Raw genomic sequence first — 12,855 nt, forward strand, 5'->3', positions numbered from 1 at the left:
TGTTTTTATATTGTTGGCTAGTTTATTCTCATTCTATTTTCCCTCCTTTTATCAACTTTTTAAGTCACTTTTTGCTGGTTTCGAAAACACTCCCAATCCTCAGGGTTACTATTTTTTGCAACATTATAAACCTCTTCTTTTAATCTAATACTGATAATCTTAACTGCCCTAGTAAGCCACGGATGGATCTTTCTTGCTGAATGTTTGTTTTTATAATGGAATGTATTTTTGTTAACATTTTGAATTGTTTCTTTAAATGTTTCCCACTGTTTATACACCTCCACACCTTTTAAACTATTTACTCTATCAAACTCAGCCAGTTCTCCCCGCATACTTATGTAATTGGCTTTAAGTTTAAGATTCTTGCTTAAAACTGGAGTATGTCGCTTCCAAACTTAACATGGAATTCAATTATATTATTACTTATTCCCAGTGGATCTTTTACTATGAGATTACTAAATAACTGCCTCATTGCACAATACTAGAACTAAAATAGCTTTTCTGAAGAAACAGAATTAGACAATATTGAATAGCACGAAGGACTCTAAGATGTTTCTTAGAGTTTTTCCTTGTGGGCTATACAATTTTAATCGTATTCTACTGCAAAATTTTCAATTACTTCAGTAAATTGCAAAGTGTGTGGCAGGTTCAAGGTTGTTTTAAAATACTTACCTGCAGACAAAAGCTGCTCTTGAATGTTTGAGTTGTGCAGCTGAGGCACCAATGTCTAAGCATTAGATATTTTACAAATTGGTCCAAGGAATAAATAACAACTTTTCTGTCATGATAAAATCACAATTTACAGTTATAACTGGTTACTCTCAGAGCAACACAGAGTTTTAAATAGTACAAAATGTTATCCTAAAAATTACCATGGACAAATTTTGGTTTATGAATGAGTAACTTAAGTAGATTTTAACTTAAAACAATTGATAAAATTCAAATGATCTGAATAGCATTTAATCTTACCACAATTGGTTTGAAGTGGCTTATACTTCTTTGGATTATTTGAATATTCAGCTAATATACATTAATGTTCAAAACAATTGAAATGTTTAGATGTAAAACCTAGCTTTGAACTGAGATAATCCACAAAATGCTTGCAGATCAAGTCATCAAATGCAGACAAATAATCATAGAATAATACAGCACAAAAGAATGCCCTTCAGCCCATTGGCCTGTGCAGGCATCAATTTATTAGAACTCAGATTTTTAAAAATGTTCTTCATTAAGAAAGTCAGATTGCAGCATGGAGTTACGAATTTTGATCCATTTCCGTGAACTTTAACAGGACATTCTGAAAGTCATTTTTTTTCTCAAAACAATTTTAACATTAGCTCATACCCCCATCTGTCAGATTTTGCAATTCAGTACATGATTTAATTTCATTCAAAATGGACAACTAGAAACCTTGGACTGAAGAACTTTAGCAGAAGGAGGGGGATGGAAAATGAAAAGGAGGAAAAGGACTACTTGGGAATCAAGACACACAGCAACAAAAAATCCATCAGGTAATGGACAATTATATCAAGTGTAGTACACAGCGTCAGAACAGGTTAGGTACTTCTGAATCGCACTAAAATTCTATTGGACATCATATCCAAATGGTGCTGTTACATTGCAAGGGGAGTGAAAATACCATTACAGGCAATGACCAGATATGAAGTTTATTTTTCAACTAAATACAGGAATAGTAATACAATGAGATGCTGTTGACAATGACAAACTGCACGATTTAAACTAAACAATGAGGTAGCATGTTGGAATACATGATGATGGGAAGAAAACAACTATTCCCTGATGTATTTAGTTTCAAATGTCAATCGTAAATGTTGAGGGAAAAACTATCTCCAGGCAATTGTTGCAAATCTCCTCGTGACTGGTTTTCAACACTTCATCACAAGTAGGATAAAAAAAAATGAAGGAAGGATGGATGACAATAGGTTTAATTAATTACTGGCTGTGTTCTTGGGTTAGGAGAATAATTAATACTGCAATTCTACTGGAAGTAGTGTGCCAAATTGTATTTCAAAAATAGAATAAGACACCTGGTACATCACCAGAGGTCAAACTTTGCTAAGGGAACAGCAATCATGTAGTAACCAGAGTGCAGTAATAGTCGCTCCAGGAGTTAAGGATGCATCAGGGTCAAAAATAATACTGATGCTAGAAAATAAAAATACACTAATTTTGAAGGAATATAGAAATCAAAAAATCTGTAAAGTGGTTAAAAAAGACTAAAGATCAGAGAAAAAGACAACTTTGTAAGTGGTAGGTTTTATGTTTCAAATCAACAACTTCTTGCTTCTGCTATAAAATATATTGCATTGCTTTACCACTGGAGGGAACTATTACACACAATTACTCTGGCAGCATGCTAATACGGAGATATTTGTGAAATGTTTATGTGCTGTAAATATTGAAAAATACACTCAGTAACTCACTCTGCTCGTCAAACATTTCAGTCTTCCAAAAGCTAGTTAACAATTTCAGTTCTTAGCAAATTGTGAAGTGTTGCTTAATAAAAAGATGTGTGTATGACATTCAGTATGATTTATGAGACCATCTCCCAGATTACATTTCAGAGTAGTGCACTAACCACCATCTACAGAAAATGGGTTTTATGGAAGTTGATAGTTAGGACATTAAGGTCGAAGACAATTGCTTCGATTTTCCCAACATGAAATATCAGTTATTTGGTAAACAGGTCACTGGGCAAGGATTTGTTTTTAGACTATATTTTAAAATGTATGAAATACATGCAGATCAAGATCAGGCACATTTTATTAACACTTACCTGAACCTCCTCAAAAACTCCACCCTCAATATGCTGTCCTTACAAACCACCGCCTAAATCCAAGCCCTCTTTTCCTCTTCAAAGCCATTAATATGTTGTTGTCCCCTAATCATTGCTTATCTTTCAGGTAACTTACTGTTTGAATTTCTCCAAGATTTCATCCTTGCCACAGCATCAAAATAGCCCTAAAGCAAGTCACAAATGACATCGGAGACTCTGAACGTGGTGCATTATCCCTTCTCGCCCTCTACAGCCTTTGACATAGTTGATCATAGCATCCTCCAACAATGCCACTCCTTTACTGTCCAGCTGATTGGGACTGCCCTCAGTAGGTTCCACTCTTACCTTAAAAAAGACTTGCATTTATATAGTACCTTTCTTGACCACCAGATGTCTCTAAGTGCTTTACAGCCAATTAAATACTTTTGAAGTCCAGTCACTGCTGTAATGTAAGGAATGTCCTGTCCCCACACCATTAGCTTCAGAGCCCTTAAAAGGATCTATCCCAACCCCCATCACCTCTTCCTTATTTGCATGCTGTCCTTTGACAACAATATCCGTACATATGGGATCACTTCCACATGTATGCACTGATGACACTCCAATTCTACCTCTCCACCACCTATCTCAAACCATTACTGCCTGTACTTTTAGATTGTTTAACATCCAGTCTTGGATAAGCCACAATTCCACTAGTTTGGAAAATCCAAGCTATTATCTTCTGCCCCAGCCACAAACTTCACATCCTTGCCACGGATCTCATCCTCTTCCCCAGCCATTGTCTCAGGTTAGTGACCTCAACATCCTATTCAATCCCAAGCTGATCTTTTGACCATATACCCTCTCCATCACAAAGACTGGCTACTTCCAACCTTGCAACATTGCCCACCCCTTCCCTAAGCCTGTTGGAACCCTCATCCATGTCTTTCACCCCCAAGAGACTCAACTATTCCAATGTTCCCTTGGCAGGCTGGCATCTCTTTTACCACTCTCCATAAATGTCAGATCATCTAAAACTCTAACTGTAACCTATTTCGTAATGTAACAATCGGTAGCCCCCAAAATCACCATTTGGCCTGGAATAACTGCTGATGGTCAGTGGAGTACTGTTTTGCTCAAGGCTGGAGCACAAACAGATGGATGCTGCCCCTCTCCCGTTATCAGATTCCTTATGAATATACTGTGTTATGAAATAATTTGTAGATGACCCAAATCTGGGCCAGGGTGTCATACATAACAGAGCAGCTATCTTTTACAATCTACGGAAGTCAGCTCTTGATCAATAGGTACACTATGCAAGCTGAAAATTGGATAACTAGTGCAGTGGTTATGTTACTGGTCCAGTACTAGAGACCTGGGCTAATAATCCAGAGAACATGAATTCAAATCCCACCATGCCAGTTTGAGAATTTGAATCCAGTTTAAAATTTTAAAAAGTTTGGAAACAAAAATATGGAGTTAATATGAAGCTTTATGCCTGTCTTAAAAACTTCACTAATGTCCTTTAGGGAAGGAACCAGATGACCTTATCCAGTTGGGCCTATACGTTACTCCAGTTCCACATCAACATGGTTGGCTCTCAATGCCCTTCTGACTTGCCTAGCAAGCACCTTAATTAGATGAAATCAATGAAACAGTTCAACAAGGCGGCCCACCACCAGCCTCTCGGGGCAACTAGGAATGAGCACTAAATGCCAGCCTCACCAGCTGTAACAAAATCAAGTCGCACTCCCCATCACCCCTGTACTCACCAACCTACATTGGCTCTCAATCACCCAACAGCTCAAATTTTAAACATCTTCCAAACCTCAACCACCCCTCAAACTCTTCCTGTCTATTCCCCTCCCATCCACCATTGATGACCATGCAGGCCCTATCCACTGGAATTTCCTTCCTAAACCCCTTTACCTCTCTCTTATGCAAGATCCTCCTCTTTGACAAGCTTTTGCTCACCCTGCCTAATAGCGCCCTGTTTGGTTCCATTTAGTTCGGATTACAACTCACAGAAGCACAATGAAACATTTCTCTATCTTAAATTTAAGTTACCACTATTGTTGAACATCACATTTAAAAATGTGATCAAGTTATCCAATTTTCAGCTTGCATTATGTCCGGTGCTTTTAAAACTCTTTATAGGTTCAAAGTGTAATTATGTACATAAATTATTAAAAAGCTAATTAATTATAAATTCAAATTCTTACAAGAGCTTGTTGCTGTTGCTGCAGAGCCATCTGCTGCTGAACGGACGCTTGTGCCATCATCTGCCGCAAAGCTGCTTGCTGCTGCATGGCTGTTGCGTACTGCTGCTGAAGGTAGTAGTTCTGCATCATCTGCTGCTGGGCTTGCTGCATCACCTGGTAGCGCTATTTTAGTACACAATACAGCATTAGAAGAAGTTCTTGAGGTTTAGAAAAAAAAATTTGATTTTCAGCCATATTACACATGTTTACAACAGGATTTTTCAACTGCATTCATTACTCACATTCAAGGAATTAACTATGGTTTCATTCATGGCTACATTTTTTTTTATTCCTTCACAGGATGTAGGCATCACTGGAAATTCCAGCATTTATTGCCCATCCAAATTGCCCTCGGGAAGGTGATGAGGCACCATGTCCATGTCTTGGCATTATTTCCACAGTGCTGATAGGTAGAGACTTCCAGGATTTTGACCAAGCAACTATGAAGGGATGTGAGCATCGCTGGCAAGGCACCATTTGTTGCCCATCCCTCAATGCCCTTGAACTGAGCGGCTTGCTAGGCCATTTCAGTGGGCAATTAAGAGTCAACCGCATTGCTGTGGGTCTGGAGTCACGTGGAGGCCAGACCAGGTAAGGATGGCAGATTTTCTTCCCTAAAAAGGACATTAGTGAACCAGATGAGTTTTTATTACAACTGATTACACCACTACTGAGACTAGTTTTCAATTCCAGATTTGAGAGGGTGGTATGTGACTTAAAGGTGGTGGCGTCCCACGTCCTTCTACATGGTAGAGGTTGTGTTTGGAATGTGCTGTCGAAAAAGCGTTAGCCAGTTTCTGTAGTGCATCTTCCAGATAACACAAACTGCAGTCACAGTGCACCAAGGGTTGGAAAGAGTGAGTGAATATTTACGATGGTGGATGGGATGCCAATCAAGCAGGAGGCTTTGTCCTGGATGGTGTTGAACTTCTTCAGTGTTGTTGGAGCTGCACTCATCGAGGTAAGTGGAAAAGATTTCATCACATTCCTGAAATGTGCTTTCACATGTTGGAGATGGTCATCGCTTGCCACCTGCCATTCATCGGCCCAGCCTGAACACTGTCCAGGTCTTGCTGCATGCGGGCACAGATTGCTTCATTATCTGAGAAGTTGTGAATGGAACTAAACACTCTGCAATAAAATGTCCCCACTTCTAATCTTATGAAGAAGTGCAGGTCAACGATGAAGTAGCTAAGATGGTTTTGCCTCGGACACTGGCCTGAGGAACTCCTGCACATTGTCCTGGGGCTGACATGATTGGCCTCCAACAACCACAACAATCTTCCTTTGTGTTAGGTTTGACTCCAGTCAAGGAGTTTTCCTCACACCACCCAGCCCCCCAACCCCCAATTCCCATTGACTTCAATTTTACTTGATGCCAATCAACTGCTGCCTTAATGTCAAGGGTAGTCATTTTTACTCTGAATTCAGCTCTTCTGGCCATGCTTGGACCAAAGCTGTGATGCGGTCCTGGCACAACCCAAACTGAGCACTGGCAAGCAGGTTATTGGCAAGTAAGTAATGCTTGATAGCACTATAGATGACACCTTCCATCATCTTGCTGATGATTCAGAGTAGACTGATGGGGCCGTAATTGGCTGGATTATATTTGTTTTACTTTTTCTCAATAGGACATACTAGCCATTTTCCACTTGGTCTGGTAGATGCCAGTGTTGTAGCTGTACTAGAACAGCTTGGCTAGAGGTGTGGTTAGTTATGGAGCACAAGTCATCAGCACTATAGCCAGGATGTTGTCTGGGTTGATAGCTGTATCCAGTGTGCTCCGCCATTTCTTGGTATCACATGGAGTGAATCGAAGTGGCTGAAGACTGGAATCTGTGATGCTGGGAACTTCAGGAGAAGGCAGAGATGCATCATTCACTTCGCACATCTGGCTGAAAATGGTTGCAAACACTTCAGCCTTGTTTTTTCCACTCAGGTGCTGGTCTCTGCCATCATTAAGGATGGGGATGTTCGTGAAGCCTCCTCCTCCTCCCATTAGTTGTTTAATTGCCCACCACCATTCACAACTGGATGTTGCAGGACTGCTCTGTTGATTGTGGGATCACTTAGCTTTGGCGAGAGCATGCTGCTTTCGCTGTTCAGCATGCGTGTATTTGTGTATTGCAGCTTCACCTGGTTGGCAACTCATTTTCTGCTATGCTTGGTGCTCCTCCTGGCATGCTCATCTACACTTCTCACTGAACCAAAGTTGGTCCCCTGGCTTGATGGTAATAGTAGACTAAGAAATATACCAGGCCATGAGGTTACAGAATATAATTCTACTGCTGATGGCCCACAGCATGGATTCCCAGGTTTGAGCTGGTAGTGTTACACAACAGAATGGAGTGTCTTCAATGTGAAGATGGGACCTTGTCGTGCTCACTCATACAATTACTGTCATGGACTGATGCATTTACAACAGATAGATTGGTTAGGATGAAGTCAAGTCAGTTTTTCCCTCTTGTTGGTTGACTCACCACCTGCCGCAGGTCCAGTCTGACAGCTATGTCCTTCAGGACTTGGCCAGCTTTGACTGTAGTGGTGCTACCGAGGTACGTCCGGTGAAGGACATTCTATGCCCTTGCTGCATGCACTCAGTTCTTCTTCCAAGTGGTGTTCAACATGCAGCAGTACCAGTTCATCAGGTGAGGAAGGGTGGTAGGTGGTAATCAGCAGAAGGTTTCCTTGCTCATGTTTGAGCTATTGCCATGAAATTTCATGGGATCAGAGTCAATGTTGAGGACTCCCACGGCTACTTCCTCCTGATTGTATACCACTGTGCCACCACCTCTGATGGGTCTGTCCTGGCAGATGGTGATGGAGGAGCCTGCAACGTTACATGTTAGCAGAGCTATTGCATCTTACGAACAAACTCAGTACAGCTACAAATGATCAATTTGGAAAAAGTGTACTTGATGAATCTGGAAGAGAGCTTCAACTTGGACCAGTCCACTGTCCTAAAGCCTTGTGCAGTTTTTATGGGGGTGGGTGAAGAGAAAGAATAAGGGTGCTACCTTTTCCAGTCCTGACCATTATCCAGTGAAACCTCAGACTGAGTTAGGGTGTGCTAACTCAGGGTCAAATAGTCTCAAAATTCAATGCAAAATCTCTGGGAGGGTTTTCAGGAGGATCGCGCAGGGAAGAGAGAGGTCTAAACCTTCCTTGTGGGGCTTAGAGGAGAACTTATGCTGCTCCTGACCCCAAAGAAAGTTTTTTAAAAATAACTTAAATGGCCTCCTCTGGTCACCTCCTGCTGTCTTCACCTGGCAGGAAATCTACAGCTGCAGGCCGCAATTAAAATTGCCCTGATGTACATATTTAAAGGAGGAACACATGACCTTTAGGGGTGATTTTGCTCAAAGGAACAATTTAAAATTGGCAGGACATTTGAAAAAAAGTCACTTGGCCAATTTCAACTGCCTACCTGCCTGGTTTACAGTGGGCAAATAGGGCAGCAATCACAACTATTAATTTTTCATCAGAAGTTTGCTATAAACCATTTAAAAGTTAAGATCTTCAACTTCAAGGGTAGGCTGTTGTCTTGATACGTTACATCTGATGAATAAAATCTCAATGTTCTAATTAGTCAACAGAGGTGCCCAATTTCCATTCATAGAATGATCTCTCAAGAAAACGCTCAACATTTTTAGTATTCCAAAGGACAAAGTGCTTTAGCTTTGTACTTTCCATGCAGAGCTTTCCAGTTTAGTGCAGAGCTAAGGAAGTTGAGTTAGTAATTGCAGTTAAACATTATTTAAAAAGGTATCCGACACAGCAAATCTCCAATGGGTTTGAATTTAACATACTGTAATGAAGTCAATAACTAAGGCCACAAGCTCATCCTGTTTCAGTGCTGTATCTCTAAACTAAACTAAAAATCATGCCTAGTTTCAAACGAACATAATATTAAAACAATAAAAAGGTTAGTTTTGAAGTTTAATGCATTGTGGCAGCAAGTCAGCGTTCAAGTAGAGCACACTTATTGATGCAGATTGATGTGCTACTTTACCTCATTGCCCTTTATAAACACAAGTGAATTATCACCTTCAATGTGATCTACTCTCAAAGACTAACCTTTCATATAACGAGACCCTTCCTTATACCTTATGCAAAATTCTCTCCATCTCTTTACTGTAACCTTCATGCAGTTGCAATTAAAATCCAATGAAGAGAAACCCATTTAAATAGAATCATAAAAATCACAGAATGGTTACAGAAAAGAATGCGATTTGGCCTCTCGTGTCCATGCCACTCTGACAGCGCAACTCAACTGGTCTTATTGCCCCATCCTTTCCCCATTGCTCTGCAAATTCTTTCTTCAGATCCTTATCCAACTCCATTTTGAAAGCGGCAATTGAATCTGCCTCCACCACATTGTCCAGGCAGTGCATTCCAAATCCTAACCAATCGCTGCATAAAAGGTTTTTCCTCACGTCACCATTGGTACTTTTGCCAATTACCTTAAATCAGTGTCGTTCTGTTCTTGAACTAGTTTCTCTCTATTGTCTAGACCGCTCATGATTTTGAGCACTTCCATCAAATCTCCTCTTAACGTTCTCTTCCCTAAGGAGAACAGCACCAGCTTCTCGAATCTATCAATGTAACTAAAGTCCCTCATCTTTGGAACTATTCTCGTAAATCTTTTCTGCACCCTCTCTAAAGCCTTCACATCATTGCTAAATGCGGTGCCCATAATTACATAAACATAACATAAGAAATAGGAGCAGAAGTAGGCCATTCAGCCCCTCAATAAGATCATGGCTGATCTGTCCCAAGCCTCAACTCCTCTTTTGGGCCTGTTCCGCATAACCCTCGACTCCCCGAGATTTCAAAAATCTATCTACCTCCTCCTTAAAAACATTTAGTGACCTAGCCTCCACAACACTCTGAGGCAGAGAATTCCAGAGATTCACCACCCTCCGAGAGAAGAAATTCCTTCGCATCTCAGTTTCAAATGTGTGCCCCCTTATTCTGTAACTCGATCCCGTAGTTTGAGATTCCCCCACCAGTGGGGATATATTCTCAACATCTACCCTGTCAAGCCCCCTTAAAATCTTATGTTTCAATAAGATCATCTCTCATGCTTCTAAATTCCAATGAATAAAGGCCCAACTTGTTTAGCCGTTCTTGATAAGACAACCCTTCATCCCAGGAATCAGCTTAGTGAACCTTTTCTGAACTGCCTTCAATGCTAGTATATCCTTCCTTAAATAGGGGACCAAAACTGTACGCAGTACTCCAGGTGTGGCCTCACCAACACCCTGTACAATTGTAAAAAGACTTCCCTATTTTTAAACTCTAACCCCCTAGCAATAAAGGCCAAAATTCCATTTGCCTTCCTAATTACCTGCTGCACCTGCATGCTAACATTTTGTGTTTCATGTACAAGAACACCCAGATCCCTCTGTACTGCAGTATTTCGTAGTCTTTCTCCATCTAAATAATAATCTGCCTTTTTATTTTTCCTACCAAAGTGGATTACCTCACACATTCCCACATTGAACACCATCTGCCGAGTTTTTGCCCACTCACTTAACCTATCACTACACTGTCCCTTCCGCCAAGCCATTAATATAGATAATAAATATTTGAGGCCCTAGGACTGATCCTTGTGGCACCCCACTAGTTACGGCTTTCCAACCTGAAAAAGACCCATTGATCCCGACTCTCTGCCTTCTGTGGGTTAGTCAATCCGCAATCCACGCCAACACATTACCCCCAATTGCCTGAGCTCCTATTTTGTGCAATACCCTTTTATGCGGCACCTAATCAAACGCCTTCTGAAAATCCAAATACACTACATCTACCACTTGTTATATCTACCACTCCACTCGTTATATCCTCAAAGAACTCTAATAAATTTGTCAAACATGCTTTCCCTTTCATAAAACCATGTTGACTCTATTTGATTGCATTGTTTTTCTAAATGTCCTGCTATTTCTTCCTTAATAATGGACTCTAGCATTTTTCCAATGACAGATGTTAAGCAACTGGTCTATAGTTTCCTGCTTTCGGTCTCCCTCCTTTCTTGACTTGGGTGTCACATTAGCAGTTTCCAATCCGCTGGTACCCTATCGGAATCCGATGAGTTTGGTATATTATGACCAATGCCTCCACTATCTCTGCAGCCACTTCTTTTAAAACCCTTGGATGCAGGCCATCAGGTCCTGGCAACTTGTCTGCCTTTAGTCCCATCAGTTTGTCCAGCACCTTTTCTCTCGTACACAGTTGCACCAAATACTCCAGTTGAGGCTGAACCAGAGTTTTATAAAAGGTTCATCATAACTTCCTTGCTTTTGTACTCTGTCTATATTCATAAAGCCCAGGATACCCTATGCCTTTTTAATCACTTTCTCAATCTGCCCTGCCACCTTCAACAATTTGGGCACATATACCCCAGGTCTCTGTTCTTGCACCCCCTTTAGAATTGTGCCCTTTATTTTATATTGTCTCTCCCATTTTTTCCTACCAAAAATGTACCAGTTCATACTTCTCTGCCTTAAATTCCATTTACCACATGTTCGCCCATTCCAGCAGCCTATGTCCTCTTGAAGTCTAACACTATCCTTCTCATTGTTCACAATACTTCCAAGTTTTGTGTCAACTGAAAATTTTTGAAATTGTGCCCTGTACAAAGTGTAGGCCACTAATATATATCAAGAAAAGTAGTAGTCCTAGTACCAACTCCTGGGGAACCCCAATGTATACCTTCCTCCAGTCTGAGAAACAACTGTTCACCACCACTCTCCGTTTCTTGTCACTCAGCCAACTGTGTATCCATCCTGCCACTTCCCCTTTTATTCGATGGGCTTCAACTTTGCTGGCTAGTCTATTATGTGGCACTTTATCAAATGTCTTTTGGTAGTCCATATAGACTGCATCGACTGTATTACCCTCATTAAACATCTGTTATCATCAAAAAACTGAAATCATCCATACTGGCTTTCCCTAATTAATCCACACAATTGTCCAAGCGACTGTTAATTTTGTCCTGGATTACTGTTTCTAAAAGCTTTCCCACCATTGAGGTTAAACTCACTGGCCTGTAGTTGCTGGGTTTATCCTTACACCCATTTTTTGAAGAAGGGTATGATATTTGCAATTCTCCAGTCCTCTGGCACCACCCCCAAATTTAAGGAGGATTTTAAAATTACAGGCAGTTACTTTCCTCAGCATTCTCGGATGCACCCATCTGGTCCTGCTGACTTATCAACTTTAAGTGCAGCCAGCCTTTCTAATACCTCCTCTATCAATGTTTAGCCCATCCAGCATCTCAACTACCTCCTCTTTCTCCAAAACTTCAGAAGCATCTTCTTTTTTGTTGAAGACTGCTGCAAAGTACTCATTTAGTTCCTCAGCCTTGTCCTCTGCCTCCATGCGCAGATCCCTTTTTGGTCGGTAATTGGCCCCACCCGTCCTCTTACTACCCTTTCACTATTTGTGTTTCATGAGTGTTTGGATTCCCTTTTATGTTAGCTGCCAGTCTCTTCTCATACTTTCTCTTTGCCTCTTTGATTTCCTTTTCCACTTCCCCTCTGAACTTTATATTCAGTCTGGTTCTCAGATTATCAACCTGACATGTGTCATACGTCCCCTTTTATTGCTTCACCTTAAGTTGGCCCAAGAGACAGAATCTATATGTGCAGCAAGGACTTTCCCTTTGTGGGCATGGTGTCAATTTACAGGCAGATTTGTGCTCTATGTACTAACAATTTAGTTTGAATCACAACAATCATTTAATTTAAGGGCCTTGCAGGCAGCAGGACTGAATTGAAGCAAGACTCTAAAAGGTGAAAGGACCATATGCTAGTATAA

General features: G+C 40.8%; 1 protein-coding gene across 5 annotated transcripts in view; it reads right to left on the reverse strand.

Annotated features, from left to right (window-relative positions):
- The window catches only part of LOC137355500 (AP2-associated protein kinase 1-like), a 103,840-nt gene that overhangs the window by 17,621 nt on the left and 73,364 nt on the right, over positions 1-12,855 (reverse strand). For all 5 annotated transcript variants that reach the window (XM_068020714.1, XM_068020712.1, XM_068020711.1 and 2 more), the window contains one exon: positions 4,999-5,160. In XM_068020714.1, coding sequence (XP_067876815.1) covers positions 4,999-5,148 — 150 coding nt within the window. In that variant the 5' untranslated portion in view covers positions 5,149-5,160. The remainder of the gene's footprint in view (positions 1-4,998; positions 5,161-12,855) is intronic.

Source organism: Heterodontus francisci, chromosome 42 (genome assembly GCF_036365525.1).
Source record: "Heterodontus francisci isolate sHetFra1 chromosome 42, sHetFra1.hap1, whole genome shotgun sequence".
Lineage (NCBI taxonomy): Eukaryota > Metazoa > Chordata > Chondrichthyes > Heterodontiformes > Heterodontidae > Heterodontus > Heterodontus francisci.